The sequence below is a fragment of the Topomyia yanbarensis genome, chromosome 2 (genome assembly GCF_030247195.1).
Source record: "Topomyia yanbarensis strain Yona2022 chromosome 2, ASM3024719v1, whole genome shotgun sequence".
Classification (NCBI taxonomy): domain Eukaryota; kingdom Metazoa; phylum Arthropoda; class Insecta; order Diptera; family Culicidae; genus Topomyia; species Topomyia yanbarensis.
This window is the reverse complement of record NC_080671.1, coordinates 431819836-431846125: the sequence shown is the minus strand read 5'-3', so window position 1 is coordinate 431846125 and position 26290 is coordinate 431819836. Positions and strand designations below refer to the sequence as shown.

At 41.8% G+C, this 26290-nt stretch overlaps 3 protein-coding genes across 5 annotated transcripts in view; 1 reads left to right on the top strand and 2 right to left on the bottom strand.

Moving 5' to 3' along the window:
* Positions 1-391: 391 nt before the first annotated feature.
* Positions 392-1866, bottom strand: LOC131685472 (zinc finger protein 239-like). 3 transcript variants are annotated; one of them, XM_058969199.1, is made up of 3 exons: positions 1798-1866; positions 1678-1740; positions 392-1553 (listed from the first exon to the last, which is right to left on the bottom strand). In XM_058969199.1, the coding sequence occupies exon 3, from the start codon at positions 1546-1548 to the stop codon at positions 418-420; it is 1131 nt and encodes a 376-aa protein (XP_058825182.1). In that variant the 5' UTR covers positions 1549-1553; positions 1678-1740; positions 1798-1866; the 3' UTR covers positions 392-417. The 3 variants fall into 3 exon arrangements, with proteins under 3 accessions (XP_058825182.1, XP_058825183.1, XP_058825181.1); XM_058969200.1 differs by having other exon boundaries at positions 1827-1851; XM_058969198.1 differs by having other exon boundaries at positions 1678-1856.
* A 4955-nt stretch (positions 1867-6821) lies between these two features.
* LOC131685471 (zinc finger protein 239-like) lies at positions 6822-9179 on the top strand. The gene is made up of 2 exons (XM_058969197.1): positions 6822-7106; positions 7172-9179. The coding sequence occupies exons 1-2, from the start codon at positions 6944-6946 to the stop codon at positions 8032-8034; spliced, it is 1026 nt and encodes a 341-aa protein (XP_058825180.1). The 5' UTR covers positions 6822-6943; the 3' UTR covers positions 8035-9179.
* Positions 9180-23119: 13940 nt separating this feature from the next.
* The window catches only part of LOC131680995 (zinc finger protein 62 homolog), a 46025-nt gene continuing 42854 nt past the window's right edge, over positions 23120-26290 (bottom strand). Inside the window, exons 6-8 of the mRNA XM_058961703.1 lie at positions 25468-25506; positions 25187-25405; positions 23120-25134 (exon numbers count right to left, since the gene is read on the bottom strand). Coding sequence (XP_058817686.1) covers positions 23355-25134; positions 25187-25405; positions 25468-25506 — 2038 coding nt within the window. The 3' untranslated portion in view covers positions 23120-23354. The remainder of the gene's footprint in view (positions 25135-25186; positions 25406-25467; positions 25507-26290) is intronic.

The window sequence follows — 26290 nt, the reverse complement described above, 5'->3', positions numbered from 1 at the left end:
TTGTCAGCTGCTACCCTTTACATCCGATTCTAATTTTATTACCATATCAATAAGTGAAAGGATTGCTCCGATGCTGTTGAAGCTTCAATATGAGTCGAATTGGTGTGAATTCCTGCTTACTATTCCCTAAGCAACATTTATTAGATAATTAGTAGTCAAACGTGATGAAGTCAGTGAACAACCCGCAAAAATCATCGTCACAAGACAATGCAAAATATGAATAATTGAACGAGGTCCAAAACGGGGGTAACGCACATCCATTCAATTACGAAGTTCCTAACCAATGTTACCCACACATTTGCCCCGTGTGTCCATCGGAACAGAACTACGTGCCCTGCTAATATTTCATATTTTCTCTCTTCATCTATCTAACATGAAGTAAAACTCAAACTTGTATACTATACACCGCTGAAGACATCAAACCACGCCTTCACGTTTTATTGTGTGACTTTTACGATGCTTCACAAAGCTCTCCCGATATGGAAAGTCTCGTTCGCAGATATCGCACTTATACGGCCGCTCGCCGGTATGAATGCGCTGGTGTCGTTTCAGCTGTCCTCCCTCCCCGAACTTCGACCCACATATGTCACACTGATAGCGCCGATCACCGGTATGCGTTCGCATGTGTATCTCCAGAATTGTGCTTCTGATAAATGCTTTGCCACAAAGATCGCATTTGTGTGGCCGTTCGCCGGTATGGGTTCGTCGGTGGTACATCAAGTGCATGCTGGCAAAGAACTTCATACCACAGATGTCACATTCGTGGGGTTTTGCGTCCGTGTGAATACGTTTGTGAACATTGAGAGAACTGCCGTCCCGGAATCCTTTACCACATATGTCACACGCCAGCGGGCGCTCGCCTGTATGAATAAGCTTGTGCTTCACGAGATGGTTGTTTACGAGGTATCCTTTGCCACAAATATCACACTTGTATGGTCGCTCGCTGTTATGTTTGCGTTTGTGCAGCACAAGCTGATTCGGGTCAAAGTACGTTTTGCCACATACGTCACATGTGTGGGGTCGCTCTCCGCTATGAATGTTTTTGTGGATGACCAATCGAAAATGGTCAACAAAGATTTTTCCACACACATCACATTTGAACGTGTTCTCGGTGTGTAGACGTTTGTGCGAAGTCAGATGACCGTTTCTGGTATATCCTTTGCCACATATATCGCACACAAAAGGTTTCTCTCCGGTATGAGTGCGTACATGAGCGGTGAGATCATTCTTTCGTAAAAATTGTCGCGCGCAGGTTTCACATTTGTGGCGTCGTTCACCATTGTGGATGATCATATGGCGTGCCATCAAACGTGGTTCGGAGAACAATTTTTCACAGATAGGACATTTGGATGCTTCTTTATTGTCGGGGACATCGTTTGCCGTCTCGAAGTGGATGGATTCCGACGAAGGCTGGTTATCTCTTGGAGTCTGTTGTGGTGCTTCGCTATGACAGACATCATCGATGCTTTTCAGGTCAGAGGATTCCGGTGCTGGATAGTCAATCTTTGCAATCTGCTGTTCTAGAATTGTTACCATTGCTAATTCCATGATGACTAAAATAATTTCTAAATGTTAAATGCCTGTGAAATACTTAGATATTCGTAATTCTTTTAGTTTTAACGAGCCTGGTATTGTTTTTCAGGTCAACGAAAAAAAAATGTTATTAGCTGAACATACCTTATGCATTTATTACTATCAAAATAACTTTCTTGGCCTGATGTAAAGTTGTACCTGTACCTACTAGCAGATTATCGTCATTATCGTGTTCAATAAAATAAATAATTTATTATTATTCACAATTATTATAATTATTATTCACAAATTACAAACGTAAACATCCGTCGATGACATTTTCGACGAGAGCATTTCAAATGGGCACATAAACAAAACTAACGACGCTGAATCCCCCCAGTTAAGCTCAGCCGGAAATGAACCGGAATTCTGGCTGGTTCTAGCTCGTATTCCGGCTGCAGCCCGGTCAAACAATTCGGAATTTGATTCGAAATCATGAATAAAGTTAGTGTGGATTCCAACTCAAATGCAACAACCGATTCTGAACGGTTGTTGCATTTGAATTGGAATCCATACTGACTCCATTCAGAAATCCGAACCGATTCCGGAATGGGTTTAACTGGGAGTGACACAACCGATTCTAATTAGAATAGGCATCCATGATCGAACAAAAATATTTAAAAAAACGTGTGTAAACATTTGAATTAATATACGATAAACACTAGCGCCGCCACACCAACGTATCCCAACTATCCGTCAAATCCATTCCGGAACCGGTTCGAAATCCTACCCACTGAGACGTCCAAAAAATTGTTTCAAAATCGTTCAACACGGGTCCAACGATGGACGTTCGTTGAACGGTTATTTGGACGTTGTCCAAATTGGTCCAACGAACGTCCTTCATTGGACGATTTTGAAACCAACCGTTCTTAGAGGGTAATGGAGTCAGTATGGAATCTTGCTCAAAGAAAACAACCGATTCCGACTCTATCGGTTGATGCATTTGAGCTGGAATTCATGCTGGAAGTCCGAACCGGTTCCGAACTAGTTTCCCACTCAGACGTCCAAAAAATTGTTTCAAAATCGTCCAACACGGGTCCAACGATGGACGTTCGTTGAACGGTTATTTGTACGTTGTCCAAATTGATCCAACGATCGTCCTTCATTAGACGATTTTGAAACCAACCGTTCTTAGAGGGCAGCCACAAAAACAAGACGACAGTAGCGCGCCTGATTTGGATATCCCAACTACCGTGGGCGCAAAAATATAGTTTCACCGATTGAACTAAAAATTTGCAGATTTGTTCTGGGAGCTAAATGGGACCCAAAAAGTTACTCGGAGCGAAATTTAATTTTTTTTTTCATATAACCGTGTCACACTCTAATGTCTGTTCTCTGTGCCAAAACCCTGACATAACTTGGAAATAAACCGTGCAAAGATCCTGGCAATTCCTACCTGGTAGAATTTTAGCACGAATCGAGCAAAACATCTGACAAAGTTGTGGCAGGAAGCGTACAGAAATCCTGGCCGTACATTGGCTGGATTCTTGCTAAAAGTGAGCAGCATCGGTTAGTTTAACCGCTTCTGGCAAAAACGGTTGTTGCATTCGATCGAATTCTTTGCCAGAATTCTCGCACAAATCGCGCAAAATACTAACAGAAACTCTGCCAAAGTCAATTTCGCTTCGCTCAAATTTCGCTAACTTTCAGCTTGCCACGGTGACTGGGTTTATTCAGTAACTCAGCGTCTTTACCCGCTTAGAAGAAAAACGGGCAGCCAGCAAAAATCCGTCAGGATTCCGGCAGCTGTCAAAATTATCAAAATGGCGCTGCCAGAATTCAGCTATACTCCTTCCAGTTATGGCAGGCAGATTAGCCTCACCGGTTCGGTTTTGTTTATCGTTGTTTCATTTTCGCCATATTTAAATTTTTCCAAGAAGGATAGTTTTGGCAGATGAAAAAATAGGAAGAAACAAAGATTTTGGTTTCAAACAAGGTAAGTAATATGGATTTCATGTCTCCAGACATGTTTTTATTATAAATTTACATAAAATTAAAAAAAAAATTAAGAAAAAATACAAGCAAAACCTGAAGCGATCCAAAACCGGTCCTGCCGGTGCGTGCCTGGCAGAAATCCGGCAGAAAAAACCGTTAATAACCGTAAGGCGAAAAATTCTGCCAGAAACGGTTGTTGCATTTGAGCCGGCCGGCTGGGCAGCGCTCTGCCAGCCAGACCCCCAGAAATTCTGCCAGAGTTTTTATTTCGCTGCCGGCTATCTGGGGGAAATCCTGCCAGGCACGTCCGAGCGGGTAACCGTGCCCTAGCAGAAAGTTAGCAGAAGTTGACCAAGGCAAAATTGATTCTGCCAGCATTTTGCGCGATATGTTCGAGAATTCTGGCAGATAATTCGCTCAAATGCAACAAGTTCAGCACACGCAATCCCGCTCGGACGTGCCTGGCAGGATTTCCCCCAGATAGCCGGCAGCGAAATAAAAACTCTGGCAGAATTTCTGGGGGTCTGGCTGGCAGAGCGCTGCCCAGCCGGCCGGCTCAAATGCAACAACCGTTTCTGGCAGAATTTTTCGCCTTACGGTTATTAACGGTTTTTTCTGCCGGATTTCTGCCAGGCACGCACCGGCAGGACCGGTTTTGGATCGCTTCAGGTTTTGCTTGTATTTTTTCTTAATTTTTTTTAATTTTATGTAAATTTATAATAAAAACATGTCTGGAGACATGAAATCCATATTACTTACCTTGTTTGAAACCAAAATCTTTGTTTCTTCCTATTTTTTCATCTGCCAAAACTATCCTTCTTGGAAAAATTTAAATATGGCGAAAATGAAACAACGATAAACAAAACCGAACCGGTGAGGCGAATCTGCCTGCCATAACTGGAAGGAGTATAGCTGAATTCTGGCAGCGCCATTTTGATAATTTTGACAGCTGCCGGAATCCTGACGGATTTTTGCTGGCTGCCCGTTTTTCTTCCAAGCGCCCACTGAGACGTCCAAAAAATTGTTTCAAAATCGTTCAACACGGGTCCAACGATGGACGTTTGTTGAACGGTTATTTGGACGTTGTCCAAATTGGTCCAACGAACGTCCTTCATTGGACGATTTTGAAACCAACCGTTCTTAGAGGGCGGGATGGGATGCGCGCAAAAATCTGACAGGGTTGCTAAACAACCCAGTTAAACTCATTCCGGAACCGGTTCGGATTTCTGAATGGATTCATTATGGATTCCAAATCAAATGCAACAACCGATCCCGACTCAATCGGTTTCAGACTCCATTCAGGATTCCGAATCAAATTCCGAGTGTTTTGACCGGGAAAGACGTTCAGAAATCTAGCAGAACGATCTCCCAGTCATTAAATTTTCTGGCAGAGATTGCTCTACTAGATTTCTGTAAGTCTAGGTTTGGCAGCCCTGTCAGATTTCTACGCGCATCCTGTCGGGTTAGTTGACAAGGGCGAACTCGGTTTCGCTCGCGTTTTCTAGCAACTTTTGACAGGAACAGAGCAAAACCCTGACATAACTTGGAAATAAACCGTGCAAAGATCCTGGCAAGTCAGAATTTTAGCTCGAGTCGAGCAAAACTTCTGACAAAGATGTGGCAGGAAGCGTACAGAAATCTTGACCGTACATTCCTGGATGGATTCTGGCTAAAAGTGAGCAGCATCGGTTAGTTTAACCGCTTCTGTCAGAAGCGGTTGATGCATTTGAGCGTATTCGTTGCCAGAATTCTCGCACAAATCGCGCAAAATGCTCGCAGAAACTCTGCCAGCATCAATTTTGCTTTGCTCAACTTTTGCTAACTTTCTGCTTGCCACAGTGACTGGGCTCTGCTAGAAAGTTTGGTGATTGGGCAGCTATCTAGCAGGAATTCTGCCAGGCGCGTTCAAGCAGGAAGCTTTAACCCAGCTATGTTCTGTCGGAAATAAGCCGGTATTCTGGCTGGTTCTAGATAGCATTCCGGTTCCAGTGACACAACCGATTCTAACTAGTATCACCGAAGCTGGAATGCGAATTTCAACCAATCAGCATTCTGGTTCATTTTCCGGCTCAACTTAACTGGTAACGTGTTTAATTTCTTCAGTGGAGTAAATATGTGAAATTCACCCGGTCAGCGTGGCAAGCAGAAAGTTTGCAAAAGTTGATCAAAGCGAAAATGATGCTGGCAGAGTTTCTGCGAGCATTTTGCGCGATTTGTGCGAGAATTCTGGCAACGAATTCGCTCAAATGCAACAACCGTTTCTGACAGAAGCGGTTAAACCAACCGATACTGCTCACTTTTATCCAGAATCCAGCCAGGAATGTACGGCCACGATCTCTGTACGCTTCCTGCCACATCTTTGTCAGATGTTTTGCTCGATTCGTGCTAAATTCTACCAGGTAAGAATTGCCAGGATCTTTGCACAGTTTATGTCCGAGTTATGCCAGGGTTTTGCTCGGTTCCTGTCAAAATTTGCCAGAAGACGCGAGCGAAACCGAGTTCGCCCTAGCTCAACTAAGGGTGCTTACAGAGTGGCGGCGAGAAGCTGAGCTGGCGCTGATGCTGACATTAGAATGCGAGATGCGAGAAACCTGCTTGCTGCAAACCAAAGGGATGATGTCAGAGTGAAAGCTGAGCGGATCGGCGCCGACTGCCTGCTTTTACTCTGACAGGTTCCATTTGATATACTGCAAGCAGGTTTCTCGCATTTCAATGTCAGTGCCAGCCCCTGCTCAGCTTCTCGCGGCCACTCTGTAAGCACCCTAACCCGACAGGATACGCGCAGAAATCTGACAGGGCTGCCAAACCAAGACTTACAGAAATCTAGCAGAGCGGTCTCTGCCAGAAAATTTGCTCACTAGGCAGTATTAGAATCAGGGATACCAGGTGTAATTATCAAATGCTTTCACTTTTCATAAAAATTGTCTTCATTTGTCTTCCACGGCCAGGATTCTGAATCAGTTATTGATTTTGTACCAGAATTCTACTGGAAATCAGTCAGACATCCACAAAAATTGTCTTCATAATGACCCAGTTAAGCTCAGCCGGAAATGAACCGGAATTCTAGCTGGATCCAAATCGTATTCCGGCTCCAGTGACACAACCGATTCTAGTTAGAATCGGTTGTGTCACTGGAGCCGGCATGCGAGCTGGAACCAGCCAGAATTCCAGTTCATTTCCGGCTGAACTTTACTGGGGAAAAACGGCTTCACAACATTTCAAATATCTTCAATATGAAGACAAATCTTCAAATCTGGCATCTCTGATTGGAATTCAAATTTTGAGTAATTTTGAATAAGCGTGTGTGAGTGTTTAATTTTGTTTATGTTTTTAGATTTTCATCGGTTTTATTTTTATCAACGCAACTCCAATATTTTAATAAAAATAAAACTTGAAACATTAATATTTGAAGCTTTCCCCTCTTTTTCCACATACAATGAAAGATGATAGTGTTGATCGAGATGATGAAATTACCTCAGAGCAGAAGCTGCAAAATCAAGTTGATAAGTTATCAAAATCTAATTGCCCCGAACTAAATCTGTTGAATCCCGCACTAGTTACAGAGAACGGTTTGATTGCCAGTACATACACCCAAACAGGTGAGCGTTTATTTGTCGAGGTGATGTCTAGCAAGACAATAACCTGAATATTCATAAATTTATAGGCGAGCGTCCTTTCATATGTGATATATGTGGCAAAGGATTCCCGAAGAAATTTACCCTAGTTAGCCACAAGCGAAGGCATGCGGGAGATTTGCGGTTGTCCTGTGACTTATGTGAAAAAAGATTCTTTTCCAACACTGACCTTGTATACCACCGGCGAACGCATACTGGCGAGCGGCCCTACAAATGTGCCACCTGTGATCGAGATTTTATCAAAGGAAGTGAACTGATCGCTCACACACGGCTTCATACAGGGGAGAGACCTTTCAAATGTGATATATGCGGCAAAACATACACCCGAAATTACCAACTTACGGCTCACAAACGCACCCATGCTAGTGGTGAATCTCCTAAAAATTTCGAGTGCGAGATATGTGGCAGAAGATACAAGTTCAATGGACAGTTAGTTTTACACAAACGTAGCCATACCGGAGACCGGCGACTGTCATGTGACATCTGTGGCAAAACATTTATCAATGGCAGTAGTCTTAATGCTCACAAGCGAATTCATACAGATGAGAAGTCGCACGAATGCGACATATGCGGTAAGAAATTTTTCTCTGGCATTGCCGTCGTGTACCATCGGCGAACCCATACTGGCGATAGACCACATAAATGTACTACATGCGAACGACGGTTCGTCCGGGAAGTTGATCTCGTCATCCATACGCGTACCCATTCAGGAGAACGGCCTTTTAAATGCGATACGTGTAGCAAAACTTTCACCCAAAAGGCTCATTATAATGTTCATATGCGCATTCATACTGGCGAGCAGTTAGCTAAGCCCCACAAGTGTGATGTTTGTGGTAAAGCATACACACGAAACCGGGATTTAGAGCTACACAGATGCATCCATTCTACTTGATGAGATGCTAGATCGATTATTTATAACGTATACGACCAAAGCTAAGAAATAACCGAAGATTAGGAAAGGAATCTGGTAGTGCATGTGCGAGGAAAATAAGGCGAAATTTGCACTATGCGGTGCATCGTGGGATATCTGTGACAAAGGATAGATTGACGCATCCAATTTCTGTTTCCCGATTTTCAAAAACAATACGCATTCGAAATCACTAGATGTAAGGACAGGTGAAAGCACACAAACTTTGAAAAATATAAGCACTCTAGTAGTTATGTGCAAAGATTTGTTTGAGCTTTATAACACCTGAATAATGTTTATAGTATTAGGTGCGCTACTGATCGCTGATTTTGTCATTGTCATTGTCATTTCTCAGCCCACACCCTGGCAGACGTTCATCCGCCCATCTAGACTCTGTCAAGATGAGGACCTACAAAGCCTAACTGTTCGTATGTGCTAGTCCATATAGCACACCAGTTTCTTCCACAAGCAGGCGCCGGCTGTTAACCAGTCCCACAAGTTTCAGACACATTACATAGAGGATAGTTGGAGACAGAAAATGAAGAGATAGTAAAGAGATTTTGGTTTGCTGAAACGAGACAAGAAAAGCAAAATAATTGTGATTAGTTTTTTTCTTTTTTTATCGGGAAGATGGGACTGCAGCTTAATGTAACGTCAAGTTCTCTGTTTTGTCTGGTCCAATGTATCCTGCTCCTAACAACGCGTGCTAAGTCGGCAGTGATGCAATTAAAACTTCGCATTGATTTCGCTTCTATTTTCTTCCTGATCTCCTCATGGGTCCCCTAGGTCAGAAGCGGATCAATCGACTGTTAAGTAAATTAGAGATCGCAGTCAGCCGTGATGTCCGCGAATTTCATACATACATACAAACTATTTGGCGCAAGTTCAGAGCGTGTAACGTCGTGTCATCTAGTCTGTCACCCTATGGAAAATAATCCTACCATCGCCTTGGGGTCAACGTCATATTGGCAAATTTCGTACAGTGTCATTGTCATTTCTCAAGATGAGAACCTACAAAGCCTAACTGTTCGTATGTGCTAGTCCGTATAGATTTTGGTTTGCTGAAACGAAACAAGAAAAGCAAAACAATTGTGATTAGTATCGTAGCTATAATAAATAAATAAACGATTTCTCCTCTGTTGTCGGTTTCCCTGTTCGCAGTCCTCCCTCCTGTTCCTGATCTGTTTGGCCCACTGGCTTTCCGTTTCCTTGGCCGTCCGGTTCTCCCGCACACATCGTAGCAGGAGAGACAAATGAAAAGACAAAACAAAACAAAATGAAAATAAATGGACGTCTGCTATCTGTGCCCAAATTGATGTTGCTTTTCAGTTTTGCACGACCCAGGGGGGACTTGGCCTTGATCCCAATGCTCTGTCACCGATGTTACGTGATATTCGTTATGGAATATTCTTTGTTTGGGAGCCATTCATAAACAATGTTGTACGTTTTTTTTATCCCTGATCCGCTGATACGTCTAAAATTCATTTTTAGTTTTTATCTCGTTACGTGACGCTCTTCCCCTATTGTCAATATCCAACATCATTTATGAATGGTCCCCTGGTGATATATTTAGAGCAGACAATCCAATGAAAAATAGGATTGACAGGATTTTAGTGCGCTCTTGGCACCTTGTGTCACATCTTCATGTTTGTTATACATATTAAGAATACCAATGCATGCGATGTGATGACCGGAAGATTAGAGAAGCAACTCCTCCCCTTCCCCCCCCAACACGTGAATAATGTTTATAGTATTAGGTGCGCAACTGATCGCTGATTTTTGTTGTAAAATGCAACCTTATTGTGTGGGTGAATGCATAACAGTGAGTCTCGTTATGTAAGGTATGCAAACTTGACTCGATGGAACTATCCAAGTTAGTCTTCGATATCACATACATTTGGAGCTACATCAGATGTTGCTTCAAGCTGTTCTCAAACTTCTATACGGCAGTTTTCACGTCGAACTCAATTAAGGTTATCTGACGTATTCTTGATGGTCACATCATTGGCGTTTCTGCATTAGAATCGGCAGACAGCCTTAGTTGATTATAGGATTAGGGAATATGTTAAAAATGATATATAATGTCATTTTCGGGACATCACATTTGATCAGTCGTTCGATTGAAACACATAGTGTGTTTTAGTTGTAAGGGATTTGCGTCAAGCCGGCGCTAATCTATTCCGACAATAAGTTAGTGTCGGTTTCTGATGAGGCGGAGCCGAAACGCAACTAAGTACGACTCATGTGTTGGTTGGTTACCCCTCAGCTTTGGCATAATTTTTCACTAGTGGTCTATCCCCCATATGATTACATATGTTGTGAATGAGAGCAGGTTGGACGTTGTCGATCGTTTAGGCATAAAACCGTGTTGGTCATGTCATAGTTTTGATACGGCACTTAAACACGATATTCCCCGGTAATTGTCAATGTTCGATTTGTTTCCTTTCCCTCTAAGAACGGTTGGTTTCAAAATTGTCCAATGAAGGACGTTCGTTGGGCCAATTTGGACAACGTCCAAATAACCGTTCAACAAACGTCCATCGTTGGACCCGTGTTGAACGATTTTGAAACAATTTTTTGGACGTCTCAGTGGGTTTTTATGAACTGGAAGCATGTGCGCTACTTTTCAGCAGGACGGAAATGTTCCACCCAGTGAGCAAATTTTCTGGCAGAGACCGCTCTGCTAGATTTCTGTAAGTCTTGGTTTGGCAGCCCTGTCAGATTTCTGCGCGTATCCTGTCGGGTTAGTTGAGCTAGGGCGAACTCGGTTTCGCTCGCGTTTTCTGGCAAATTTTGATAGGAACCGAGCTAAACCTTGGCTGAACTCGGACATAAACTGTGCAAAGATCTTGGCAATTCCTACCTGCTAGAATTTAGCACGAATCGAGCAAAACATCTGACAAAGATGTGGCAGGAAGCGTGCAGAGATTTTGGCCGTACATTTCTGGCTCGATTCTGGATAAAAGTGAGCAGCATCGGTTGGTTGAACCGCTTCTGTCAGAAACGGTTGTTGCATTTGAGCGAATTCGTTGCCAGAATTTTCGCACAAATCGCGCAAAAGGTTCGCAGAAACTCTGCCAGCATCAATTTCGCTTTGCTCAACTTTTGCTAACTTTCTGCTTGCCACGCTGACCGGGCAGTAGCCCTGTTAAGCTCAGCCGGAAATGAACCGGAATTCTGGCTGGTTCCAGTTCGTATTCCGGCTCCAGTGACACAACCGATTCTAGTTAGAATCGGTTGTGTCACTGGAGCCCGTGTACGAACTGGAACCAGCCAGAATTCCAGTTCAATTCCGGCTGAGCTTAACTGGGAGTGAGTGCCCTCTAAGAACGGTTGGTTTCAAAATCGTCCAATGAAGGACGTTCGTTGGACCAATTTGTACAACGTCCAAATAACCGTTCAACAAACGTCCATCGTTGGACCCGTGTTGAACGGTTTTGAAACAATTTTTTGGACGTCTCAGTGGGTGATAGCACGAACCCAGTAAAGTTCAGCCGGAAATGAACTGGAATTCTGGCTGGTTCCAGCTCGTGCACCGGCTCCAGTAACACAACCGATTCTAACTAGAATCGGTTGTGTCACTGGAGCCGGTGCACGAACTGGAACCAGCCAGAATTCCAGTTCATTTCCGGCTGAGCTTAACTGGGAAGATTCGCCGAAGTGGTTCGTCCTAGAGAAGGAGTTGAATTGGGGGTGGCAGCGACTTGTTGTAGTGGAAGTCGGAAAAACGCTTAAAAAATTATCGTGGAGCAGTTGGCAAATTTCCTTAGTGTCGGAACCTAAAACTCCATTAAACGACATACAAGATGGTAACTCGACTCTTTTCGCTGCTCATTCACATACTTCCAGAACGATTTGGGCTTAGATTTCACTTGACGCTCAACGTTTCGTTGGTATTTAAAAGGGCGCGTCTGCTTTGCTGTTTGTATTCGTGGTTGAGTTGAAGGTAGTGGTTTCGTAATGCAAGTTTCTTATGTTTCGAGAATTTGTATAATACTTGCCGAGAAAGGCGGCTTAGAAGACCCCTTCTCCACCCACACATACCGGACCGGGATGACTGCTTAACGCTGTTTGAAAGGGCTCGACTGTAGCGGGGGGATCGAGGGCTTCTATAGTACCAACTGCGATGAGTCCCAGTATGCGATCAGCATCGACATTCCTTCGCAATGGCGGTGTAACTTTGTATAGTGGCATTGCCAATCGTTGCGGAGTCCTCTGCAGGATCATTGATGGGCCGAGTTACACTAGAGAAGGACATGCTTCTTCTGAAGGCAGAAGAAAATCAGTCGACGGGCTCCAAATGTTCTGGATACGGCTATCTTCCAATTCCCTGAACAGTATACCTTGCAGCCATGTGTCAGGGTTAAGAACTGCATCACGGTACTTTGGGTGAACTCCAACTTTGAAGAATATGAAGCTCAAAGTATGGACATATATGCCTTTTTTAACAAGCGGAATAATCTTTATCTCCTCGTTACAATTTGGTCCTTCTTTGGACATTTGTTCGACAGGCTCGTTGATAACGCTGAGATGTAAGCGGGAAAGATATAGCCAGAGCAATGGTGCGGGAGGGGGAACCGTAACAATGTTGCTATTACCGACTAGCTTTCGACAACCAACAAGAATATTGCTCGGATCAGGGCCATCCTCGCGACAACGTTTCTGAGGTGGTCGAGAGGTACCGGAGTTTGGCCGGACTGGAGTAGCTGTTGAAACTTTCCTAGCGAGACGCGAAATTTGCTGGTTATTTTTGGATAACTCGTCTTTAGTTCAGCACAGACGTCATCCGTTTTGCCAGCGATAGCAGCGATAACACATCCAAGCGAAGAAACGGTGTCGCGAAAGCGAGCAAACTTCATCAGCTTGACACTCATTGACATTCATTGCACCTCCAAAATAAATATGGTTTTTCCGCAAGTTTTTTTTCAAAAACGGCTTGTTAAGTTGTTTTACACATTGCATATGTAGACATTTTTGCAAAAACCCATACATTCGATAAAGTCGTCATCCGATTTGACGATTTTCGTGCAGTGATCGTATGCTCTTGCCATAATGCGTGCCGATCTGAGAATACGAACAATGAAATATATATGACGCTGCGTTCGATGGAAAGTTTTGGTGGTTAAGTCACAGAAGTTCACTTGATTGCGTTCTTCGCTGGTTTTTTTTGCAACACTAAAACAAATAGGAGACACTTTGAAACTGCACAATAACAACGGTAAAAACAAAATTCTCATTCGATTAATACGATAAACAACGATAAAAACTTCACAAATCTTCTCAAAAATTAAAAACAGTTGGAGCGATTGATGTAAACAACAAATCGCTAAGAATACACTGAACCAAAAAAAGATCCTGTTCAACTTTTCACAGCTCCGCTTGGTTTTCAGCGCAGCACCCCAGACAGGAACCTTATATCGGAGTATCGATAACAAAACATTAAATAGCAGACGTTTCGTACTGCATCTAGGGCCGCCGACGTTTGGCATGATTCTCGCTATTGAGTTCGTTGCTAGGGGCAGATCACTTGTGATGCATTTTTAAAAATCAGCGAAATTAAATGCATTTATTTCCATCAATATAGAAATTCATAATGCATTGTGCGTGCAATATCTTTTGAGTTGCGTGCAAGACGTCAAAACCATACGAAAAAACTAGCCCTCACGGAAACGAAAAACTACCTAAAATTGAGTTCCTTTGACTCAATCTCGTGGTATCGTGGGGGAACTTAAAATTAGGTCAACCGTGTTGAAGGTAGTTTCCATTTAACCACGACAAAAATTACAACTCATTGAAAGGTTTTTTATACTCAAAATTCAAGTTGAATTTACCTAATTTTGAGAATACCCCAAACAACTCAAAAGTACCTTCCTCCACGGAAGACCTCGACTGAGTCGAATCTCTCGTTTTATTTTTGACAACACTAATAAGTGCGAAAGCGACGCACAACTCAAAAGTTAAAAGAAGTTATTCTGCAGGTTGTTTTATTTAACCGTGTACATTCCACAAAACGTCGAACAAAGTGGATCAGCGTAGGACGTTTTTTGAACAAACTTTTCTGCGAGGGAGTGCAAAGTTGATGCAATAATGGAAATTAAATGCATTTTTTCTAATTTGATGCAAATTTTTTATACATTCCTAGAGTGATCTGCCCCTAGGTTCGTTGTCTTCGTAGGCGTAGTCGACGTGGTTGTTGAAGCTCAACCGGTCGTCGATTATCACTCCCAATTGCTTCAGTGCACTCTTCGATGCAATCACGTGCCCTCCGACGTCGATCTGCATCCGCTGAACCGCTTTGCAGTTGCTGACCAACAACACCTCCGTTTTGTGGTAAGCTATTTGTAGCTTGACCCCGCTCATCCAGCTCCCAGCTAGCGCTATTAAAAGCATTCTTCACATCTATCGTGACCACAGCACAGTATCGATCTCCTCTTCGCTTCTGTTTAGGTGTCTTCTCAGCACTTCGAATTACATTCACTGCTGTTCCTTTGCGAAATCCGAGCTGCATCTTGGACAGTCCGCGCTCACCCTCCGTGCATTTCGTCAACCTGTCAAGGATAGTTCTTTCCAGGAGTTTTCCGAATGTATCCAGGCGACTTGTCCACATAAGGGCAAACAATACGAAGCCGGATCTCCCGTCTCTCCGAAATGTGCTAACAGAACCTTCATTGCACAATCGTACGTCTAACTTCCCTAGAACTTCCTGCAGGATACACCCTCTTGTGTTGGTTACTCAACTGTCCCATTCCGTAGCCCAGACGTTGAAGTCACCACCAAGACTACCGGCTACCGACCGATCAACTGCTCGGTTAACTGCTCCAGCTTTAGGCTGAACTACTCTACTGTCCACCTTGGAGGGGCGTAATAGCTACACACGAAGACAGCGTTGATTTTGGCTATCACCAAATCCTGGTATGCGCGTTCTACGACTTGAATGGGGAATTTGCTCATAACTTGTATTGCAGCTGTTATTCCAGTTTCCGTTATCAGTGAGACCTGATACAGCTCTGCGATCAAAGCGACATCGCACATAGTGATTCAGGTATATCTATCTATATTTGTTTGTTTATTTGGGCTTTAACCATAAGGCACATTCGCCTTATATCTTTCTATCTATCTCTCCATCCATGATAGATTGTCATTCCTATCTCGGAGAACGGCGGTTTCGAGTCCGATTCGTTATAGACGAGTGTTATTCGCCTTCTTCAGGAGCCACAGCAGCAGTTCGAGTGAGTTAAGAGGTACAAAAACCCACTCGAAGTTTGATCATCTCTTTCAGATGATAGTCCATTAATCTTCTCTCTTCATGTATCGGTCACCGGGCCCCGGATCAGATGAATCCTCCTTCAGCTGAGTTAGTATTTCTCGTTCGGAAGTGGAAACATCTATGCCGGTCGGTGCCCGATTATCGTGAAGTTAAGAGATCAAAGAACTGGCACTCGCTCGAATCTCCCGCGCTTATCCACCAATCGAGAGCGCGTTGCTTATTATTGGGAACTTAGCCACATTGTTTGACGATCTGGTTCGCGTGAATGATGGTTCTTCAAAATAGCTAGGTTAGTTTTGGAAGTTTTGAATTTATGTATTGATGGGGCCAAAAATAATTTGGATAATCTTGAATTTAGTACGTTATACAAAGTGAATGATAAGTAGTTTTAATCATGTGTAATAAACCAACCATAGGATACTGCATCGATCTGGATCTTTTTGAATATTGAAAGCTTAAATAATTCAATCTGCCAGTCGTCAGGGTATCCCCTTGCTTCTATCAGCTACCAGAAACACGCGTCGTTGGGCTGCTCGATTCTACACTGAAAAAAATCCAAACGTTAATTCTATTTGCTTCAAACCGCTTAAAATTCATATGAAGAAGAAATGCTATTGTTATCACGCGCACACATACCTTTCCTTGTGTCAACTGTATAAACTATGTATGCACACACATAAGTTATATGTGCATATTGCCAGCAAATAGTGTCTATATGCCTCCGTTAATTGCAAAAATCTATGTGTCAATAGGCATAACGTTTACTTTTTTTTGAGTGTAGGGATTCCTAGAATCATGGCGCTTCGCATTAAAGCAATATTCAGTCAACTTGAACGAGCTGCAACGGACACCGGAACTCCCCTGCTGGTACGAAGAAGGACCAATGTTAGTTCAGTCAATTTTGAGCTAGCTTCAACGGACACCAGAATAGACCTGTGCGCCGCCGCGCCACGCCGCCGCCGCCGGTGATTTTTAACGTACGCCGACGCCGAATGGTAGATCGGCGGCGCGCCGCCGATGCATTTTTCCCGCGCCGACAACTCGCCAACTCTAAAATTGTTGGTTCATAATTTGATCCACGAATCTAGGAACATTGTCTATGGACCGAATATACGACGTTAACTGATTCATGATTTATCACATCTTGATCATTATTTGGTATTAGTGGTCGTCAATTGGATTACAAAATTAAAATAATCTTGAAATGTTCTCGAAAACCATTACACGACACTCGTTATATAATTCAAAAATCCATTCTTGCTTCGTCAACTGGTTATGATTGTGAGCGTATAAGTTACAATTCACCATTCGTGTGCGTGAAATGGTCCACAAATTTAAAAAAAACTTCAACTTTCAAGATATTTGTGCCTGGAATTTACGATTATGTGCCTGATTTTAATCTTTACACGTAATCAATTTCACTGGAACGCAGTGTATTATTCATTGATTTTTTAACTGATTCTTAATTCCTAATATGCCACACATGATTTACCAGTCGAGCTCGTGAAACTGTTCATGATGTAATTCATGCAGTAATTAATTTTCCACATAATCTTATAATACTTACGTAAACAATTACAAGGAACTCAGACTATTATTCATGGATTATTCGCTCTGCTTTTTGGTTTGAAATTTCTATGTGAGCTATTGTGTACAACTGCTAGCAACCAGTCTCATAGGCACGAGCATTAGATACAAAGACATTACTAGGACCTGTAACCCTGTTATTCCTTTGTTAAAATTCAGAGAAATGTTCGGAATTAAATGAAACTGCGCTGAGCAAAATACATTACCTAGTCACAATTCATGTCCGTGAAATAATTTAGAAAACTATAAGACACGTGACTCTGTGTAAAAAATCCAACGGTAAGCTCAAGACTAAAATATTACGATAACACGACGAGAATTTACGAAAATCGTTGCACGTCGTTCAATTCTTGACTGTTTTTGTCAATAAAGTTAATACAAATCAATGTTTCATCGAGTTATGAATTAGAATCATAAAATTATTAAACATATTCAGACACAACCACCTGCTAAACATTTGAGTATAATGTCATCTTTTTTGCGTGAACTAGTTTTGACAAAACACAAAAAAATTATTTTCAATACGAGGTTTATTTATAATTGATTGAATCGTGACCTATTTTAAAAAAATTTTCTCGAAGAATAGTTGAGCAAAGTGATCTTGACTTTTCGCGACGCTGGTACACTGATGTGGCGATGCAGAGGGTAAGATTTCTAGTCTAATAAATTATTCATCGTGTGATCTAGCCCCACTCAAGAAAGATTTTCAGTGTCAGTTGCACCAGCCCGTTATCACAGACAAATAAGACGTAACATGAGATGAATTTTCATCACTCGTAGAAAAAACGGTCGATTTCAATTACAAATCGGTGGCGTTAGTGAGATTTTGACACAGAGCTAAATGCGTTACTTAGTTTCCGCACCCACCCGAAAGCGTTACGATCTTTTTAATCTCATGCAAACCAAAACAAACAATATGGGCCGGAAATGTGAAATTAATTCTTGTCGAAGTGCCCAAGGTGGGAGTTTTTCACAACCATTTCTTAAGTTACAACACGACGCCGATCGGTGAGTAAGCACATAACAGGATGTTAGTAATTTAATTGATTCGGTGTATCGAATGTATGCAATGGATTAGAATTTGTTGGTCCCCGGAACTGCTGGAGAAATTGGCGGGGTGCAGGTGCTACGAAAACTAGAGATACGCTCAGACCATTTTCAATCAGACTTGTTTAGTGATCAGTTTCAGCTTAACAGGAGCTAACACGTCAAGTCGTGGAATGATTATGATTGATAGTAACTATATATTTAGGTTTCGTCAGGGTGTCGATCTGTATGATTCCAGCACATCGACCATACTTTACACTCAAGATAGAAGCAGATCGTACGTTGTAAGAAAATGTAGTGCTAGGGAATCGTATTCCTTATCATCGTGGCGATTTTGTACTTACAAGAAGTAAAAGTAAACACCAGCCTGGAAAATGAAGTAGTGTGTCTACCTTGAAAGGTGTCCTTACACGATCATTAAAAGTGACATTTCTGCGCAGTAATGCCAATAATAACACCTCGTGTTAGGACACTTCATATCTGCGGGATTCTAAAAGAGCGACGGTAAACAACCCAGGGACAACTTGACAGATAGTGCTTGTTTCATATATGTATCACCGATTTGATGGTGGCGCTAGTATGCCTTCTCTGTATGAGTAACACGAACAACGAAACGAAAAAGTTTGAAGAGAAAAGCGTGTTTCGTTACGTGTGTTATGAACGCCGTCAATGCGGCTAGAACAACATTTAGAAAAAGCTTATTTCAAAATGTGAATAAAGAAAACTATTATTAGAGAATAAATTTATCCCTAACTGAAAACCGTCAGCAAAGTTACATAAATCTTATTATATATTTAGCTGGAAGTCGTTGTTTTTAACAACCGGCTCTCTTCCTTCCTAAACATGTTTTGGGTTTCTTGTTGTGTGAAGTTTGAAATCGTTAAATCATTGGTGCTTTTTATCTCGAGGAATATAAATGAAAAACATTTTGGCCAATGAAAGTACATCACCACCAAGCTTAACAATTCGTTTTGAATAGAATTTGTGTTTTTATCAGAATTCTAGCAGCAAAAAGAAATGGTAGAAATGCTTAAATTGTTTATTTTCCACAGATATGGAAAATAATAAATGGGATGCGCCTTTTTCAAATTTTGCTCCATTCGAGCCACCATGACATCACCAAATCACCACAAAATTTGCTTATGAATTCAATATATGGGAGCTGTCAATTGTCCCCGGGCTTATGGTAAAGATGACTAAATAGAAACAAAAAACAATGAAACGACAACAGCAATTAATTTCCTCAAACAAAACAAAAACTGTTTTACCGTTGCTTAATTTCCCAAATTTTTTTTTTTTCGAGAGTTGTCCTACTGGAGCTGTAGAGCTAGGTTCTCGGAAGGGCTCCCCGTCAGAATCACATACTACAATTTGCAGACGAGACAGGCAATGTCGCCCAATAAAACACTGCATTATGCCAATTGTAGCGGGCCGTGATTCTGAATGTGATATTCATTGTACGGTTCAGATATGTGCGGGCGTAGGGACTCGCGATCGCGTGTATCATCGCGAAGGGCTCGAACATTTGTACGTTAACTTGTTTGATCGCGTGTGCGTTTGGATGTCGCGTGTGCGTTTGTCTGTCGCGTGTGCTAACGTGTATGAACTTCGCGTGTATACATTTTATTTCATAACCGTGTGCCTTTCGCATATTCGCGTGTGTTCTAGAATGATCGCACGGGGACCGTGAATCTGATACTTAATTTTGACTTTTGGTGTACGGTTCAGATTCCAGAAGAAAGTGGGTTCTTACATATCATTAGAATTCCCATTCATGTCGCCGTAGAACGCGTGGTCTAGTGGATACGAGCTTTATTTTTTTTTTGATTGGTCCAACTGAATGTATGGACCTAAATTGCTAGAATGAAGGCTAAAGATTTCCGGACGTGACCGATTCATGATCGCGCGCGTTTGCGGGTTCGCGTTTGAGACCGCGTTTGTAACATCGTAAGTACTAAAACGTTCACACAATTGCCGGAGTGTTATCAAGTTTACGCGATCTCGGGCATAGGTGTGCGAAGATGATCGCGAAGGGCTTAAGCGTTCGTATGTTGACGTGTTCGTCGCGTGTGCTCGCGTGTATGTGACTTCGCGTGTATAAATTCGATTTTGAAACCCTGCGGCCATTCGTATATTCGCGGACCGTCTTTCTGATCTTTAGCTTTCGGTGTACGGATCACATTCTGACAGGGAGAGAGTTAGTCAATATCACTAGAGTTTCCGGACATGTCGCCATGGAACGTTTTGTCTAGTGGATATGGGAGCTATTTTTCAATTTTATTATTTTTTTATTAATTAACAAGGACCTAGATTGTTGGTACCGAGGATAGAGACTTCCGGACGATCCCGATTCACGATGGCGCGAGCGCGGGAGTTTGTAGGTTGACGCTTGAGATCGTGTTGCTAAGTTTATGAGTGCTGAGATTTTCAGCTTATCACCGGGGTGTTATCATGTTTGCGAGTTCGTTGGCGTAGGTTCCTTGGAAAATCGCGAGGGGCTCTAAGGTTTGTGCGCTGACGTGATTTTGTAACGTGTGTTCTTGAATAGTCGCGCGAACCGTGAGTCTGATATTAAATTTTCGGTGCGCGGTTAGAATTCTGGCAGAGAGTGGGATCGTTTATATCGATAGGGTTCCCGGTCATGTCGCCATGAGACGTGTTGTCTAATAGGTATGGGCGTATTTTCTTAATTGGTCCAGCTGAAGGCATGGACCTAGACTTCTAGGATCAAGGGTAGACTTCCGGACGTGATCGATGCGTAACCGCGTGCGCGAGGGCTTTTTAATAGGTTCATGCTTGAGACCGCGTTTGAGAATGTGTGAGTGTTAAGACGTTCACTATCACCATCTTTGTTGACCCAGCTGAAGGCGGGTGTATAATGGCAGTATAGGACTCGAAAAGAAGACATAAAAGACAATATATGAGAGACATAATAGATTAGATAGGTACAAGATACAGCTGAAGTTATGATCATCACACGAGACATACATTAGTACTTCAAACACTACTAATACTTGAATAGCCAATCACCACACATAGCACATCCTTTCTCAATTATCTATTTGTTATTGGTTGATTGTTGGTTATGAGCTGGTAAATAGAGGAAAGGTTTGGAACAGAAAAAAGGCTCATATCAGCCCTCCCGGCCTCCTCGACACACCACTATCGAGGCGTATTGTAATCAACATCTTGAAGCGGGCTTCTTATATAAATCAGTAGTCATAATGTTTGGTGGATTATTAACATGAGAACTAATTAACCTCTAGTAGTAGAACTTGGTGCAAATAAAAACTAAAAAGAGCGAATGTCCTTATATTTAGATAACTCTATTGAATCTATTGTGGCTTGATGATGTTTACAATACCGTCAATCCCATCAACCTGCGAGAGGGGTTTTACCGTTGCTTAATTTCCCAAATATAGAACAATAAATAATTATTATGGGTCATTGAAATACAGTCGTTACTCTGCATTCTTCAAATTTGTCCATTGCAATCATTATTTCATGCGAAGTCGTAGTATGCGACATCGACAATTTTTCTATTTCGTTCTTCAAATTTCACAACTGTAAAAATAGTTCCACCTTTCATTTATTATCTTGCATTTGGCAAGCAGGGTGGGCACTATTGGTGCTTCAGTTGAAAAAAATTTATTTGATATGGCTGCGAGAATTACATTTTGTGCAATGTGTTCAACAGATGTCGCTAGTACATCGTGGGTGATAATTTTTTTAGATTTTCTTTAAGCTGTAACGTTTGTTTGTATGTGCTGTGAAGTCTGTTACAATAGAAACCGAAAATTTGGGAAAGGAATTGTACTGTCAAGAATTTTTTTTAGTTACATAGGCGTCAATATTCGTCACGCCGACACACGCTGGCGCGCCGCCGCCGATAGGGTCCAATGGCGTGACGCCGCCGCCGGCCAAAAATGTCGCTTACGCCGCCGCCGATTAAAAATGCATCGGCGCACACCTCTACACCAGAACTCACCTGCCTGCTTGGGGGAAGGAATAATATTCTTCGGAATTCGGAAGATCCACTGCAGTATCAGGTTTTACAAATCTGCTTGTTGGTTTTACGTCTTATAATGCACCAGTTCTAATTGCCGATCAAAATGTTACTACGCAACGCCTACACTTTCTCGCCTACTTTCCAATTCGCAAGATTTGAGTTTGCTCCATCAAATTATTAAGATTATTTATTTTAATTTTATTTATCTTCATAAGAGTAACAACATTCCTAAATATAATGTAAATTAGTATTATATGATATTGATGATAAAATCTGTTATAAAATCTGATATCAGCTGTTTCGCTGACAATTTGAACGAAATAATGGTTGAAACGTTGATGTTCTGTTGGGAAATAAACGACAGCATATCAACGCTTTTTTGTGAAAAGGGCGATACTTACAAATGTAAACATAAGGCTTTTTTCATGCATGCGAATGAGGGCTTTAAAACGCAACAAATTAACCTAAAAATTTGGATTCTACGATATTACTTTCTTAAACTACAGCAAAAAATACATCGGGCGAAACTGTATTTTTGTTTGTTTATTTAAAGTTTCGCCCTCCACGCTCCATGCAAACAAGAAGGGCGATACTTATTTTGCTAGCAGTTTAGAGGCGAAACTGTTTTTTTCGAATTTTTTTTGGATAATCAAGCTGATACCAGCTGTAAATAGTAACAATGATCGCTCTTGAAAAAACCCGGACGAAATCGGTGGTGTAATACGGTAGTTATTGTAAAAAAAACATAAGGGCGATACTTCAATGCTGATAGGTGGGACTGAAAAAGTAAACTATCGCCAAAGGGGCGATACTATCATTTTGTCGATTTAAATAGCAAAAACAAATTTAAATTTAATAATTTCAAATGCTTCATGCAGTTTTGGGTTTCGATCACTGAATCATGCAATCTAGGATGTAAAAAACACAATAGTTCTTAAATAGGAAATAAAACCAAGCCTTGAAATATTCACTGTTGATTTTCTGTGAATGGTGTCACTGCTAGTATCGCCCTTTTCAAGAAAAAGCGTTGATATTATATTTAATTTTTCTCTCTGCATCCGTCATATTCCCCACATTCGGAAGACATGGTGGTAGGTCGTTTGCCATAATGCTATCAGTTGGCTTAACGGTCACATGGCTTTTTTACCAAAACGGTAACCTTTCGATTTCTTGTATAGCCCGGTTTATTCAAACATAGGAGCATGCTTAGTCTACTTTTTAAGGCACTGACAACGGAATATTATTAAAAATTTTAAGCTTGTGATTACCATTTTGATTTTAATAATTGAAACAACAACGATTATGCCAAATAACCGTTATGCCACAAGACATGTATGCCAAACAATCGGAAGACATATGATTGCTTCATAAAATCACATTTGGTCACTATAGGTTTCAAGGCACTACAGCGCTATCAGCTGCCGCTTCCTTCTGCGTCTTGGTTTCGTGTTCCTGCTGGTGCAGCGCAAGATGTTCTCTTTGTAGGAATTCTTTTCCGCAGGTTGAGCATTTATACAGATTACTGGACAAATGAATCTGCTTGTGTTGATTCAGATCGGCACCTCTCGAGTATTCCTTACCGCAAACATCGCACCTGTATGGCTTTTCCCCCGTGTGAGTACGCTCGTGAATGGTTATCTCGGACGCAACGAAGAAGCCTCTGTTGCAAATGGAACACTTGTACGGTCGCTCGTCGGTATGAACACGCCTGTGATTTCTAAGGTGATCCTTTCTGATAAATCCTTTGCCACACTCGTTACATTTATGCGGTCGTTCTCCGGTGTGGGTGCGCATATGCTGGTTTAAAACTCCACTCAATCTGTATGCTTTCGGACATATATCACACTTGTACGGTCGTTCACCGGTATGTGATCGTTTGTGTTTATTAAGATCACCCGAGCAAACAAATCCTTTACCACAAGTGTCACATTTATGCGGCCGTTCTTCGGAATGTATGCGTTTGTGCTGTTTGAGGACTGCACTTCCGGTAAAGCCTTTCTGACATATATCGCAGGTGTAAGGTCTTTCATTGGTGTGAACACGCATGTGAACCGTCAGACGACCTGGAGCCATGAATCCTTTGTTACACACTTCGCATTTGTAGGCCCGATCGTTGGCATGAGCACGCATATGACGGAAATGGTCGCTACTTTGTTTGCATTCTCGACCGCAAATGTCGCACTTGTAAGGACGCTCACCTGTATGAATGCGCATGTGCTGAGCAAGGTGAGTAGTACTCAAAAATCCTTTACCACAAACGTCACATTTGTGTTTGCGTTCACCAGTATGCTTCCGCATATGTCCTAAGAGTATGTTATTGGTGTAGAATTTTGTCCCACATATTTTACATTCATGCGACTTTTCACCTGTATGCATTAGCATGTGTATTGTTCGGTAACCGGCATCTGTGAATTCTTTGCCACATACTTCGCAACGATACGGCTTTTCACCGGTGTGAACCCGTGTATGCTTTGTGAGTTCTATTTTGGTGTGGAATTTTTTCGGACAGTGCTCACACGTGTGCGGCCGTTTGTCACTATGAGAGATTTGGTGCCGAGTAAGACGTTTCGCATCAGAAAATCCTTTATTACACACGGTGCATATATGAGATTTTTCCTTCAAATGCATGGTACTATGTGCCGCCAGATCTTTTTCTCTTCGAAATCGTTTATCACAGACCTCGCACTTGTGCCTTGGTTCACTGTGGATGCTGGCATGATACGCAAGGCTGTTGAAATATTTGAATTGTTTGTCACAAACGTCGCACTTGTGCGGCTTATCGGTAGTATGAGTGCGTTGTTCGTGAACTACCAGATCTCTCTTTCGAAGGAATAAGTTACCGCACAAATTACACTTGTGCGTTCGTTCGCCGCTGTGAATATTTTTGTGATAGATAAGACCCACGCGCTGGGCATACCGCTTATGACATATGTCACACTCGAACGGTTTCTCGCCTGTGTGAGTGCGCCTGTGAGAGGCAAGATCCTTTCCCATCAAACATCGCTTACCACATATGTCACATATATGGTTACGTTGGCCAAGGTGGGTGCGCATGTGATTTTTAAGCAGATCTTTTTTTGTGAATCCTTTATCACAAATTTTACAGACGTGCAGACGGACCTCGGGAGCCGGACTGTCATTTTGATAGCTATTGTCAGATTCACTTACGGCGCTACTACAATAGATATTAAATCATTTATTTCAAACTGTTATAATTTGGAACTAACCTTTCGGAACTATTTGGCGGCTGCAGGGATGTTGATTGCTCATTTGGCTGGCTTAAACTAGAGGGAGGTTCTTCCTCGAAATTAGAAATGTTTTCCTGCTGACAAACTACTTCTCGGAACTTGTCCACTTTATGATCTTGGTCGAAACTGTCTTGACCGTTACTTGGCATCTTCCCACGATAAGAGGTCGTTCTAGTGTGATTTCTAATTTCACTCTTTCACTGAAATGTACAAAATTAAGCCAAATCCAACAATTTGTTGATATTTTAAATTATGTTTACCTGTAAATCATGTGCGATGCGCGTACTGCGAGCTGTTTGCTAGCAAAGAGAATAGGGAAAGAGACGAATAGAGTGAAGCCAAAAATACCTTATTAAGCAGGCCAATCGTGCAATGTAAATAAACATTACTCATGCCTGAGTTGGAGGAGATAAGTATTGTACATCTATTAAAAAAGAAATTTCAATTTTCGTCAGAATTTGGTTCAATCGTGATTGTGAGGTGCATTCTAGAGTATATGTATGAGTAAAAACAAGCTTTAGAATTATTTTATCTCTTTGTTTCGAAATGCGCATCGTTTGATAAACAAATCCAACGATCGACATACGGTTTGTTTTCAAAATATAATAGGAGTCATGTAAAGTGCTGCCTGTGGAAGCGGTTGCCAAAATTCTAGTGTTGAAATCTTCATAAAGGGAGTGTTGCCGTTTTGACTGATTTTCACTCTTCGTCTCTTTCACTATTCTCTTTGGCCTATCCTTATAACATTGGACGTGTTGCCATACAATGCCGGGGCATACGTTGCCAAAAATGCTGTTTTTTTCTCCGCAGTTCTCTTACTATGAGTTTTTCTAGTTTTGATATCTTTGTTGCACTTACGTTATTTCAGTTTCGTCAATTGTGGTGACTAATCTTATCATTTTTTAATCAATTCTATGACTGAACTGTTCCGCCGAGGCAATTAAAATTGCTGAAAATAATTTTACCTCAAAGATCGCACTTCAAGCACAGACTAACAGACATAACACTCGAAAATAATGCTTCGCCCACTTTTAAATATATTCGTAGTTGGGACTGTGGCCGCTTTTGAAATTATAGCGCCTC

Coding starts and splice junctions, on each gene's coding strand:
- LOC131685471 (XM_058969197.1), top strand. CDS start 6,944: ATGAAAGATGATAGTGTTGATCGAGATGATGAAATTACCTCAGAGCAG. Junction 7,107..7,171: donor CAGTACATACACCCAAACAG/GTGAGCGTTTAT, acceptor ATAAATTTATAG/GCGAGCGTCCTTTCATATGT.
- LOC131685472 (XM_058969199.1), bottom strand. CDS start 1,548: ATGGAATTAGCAATGGTAACAATTCTAGAACAGCAGATTGCAAAGATT.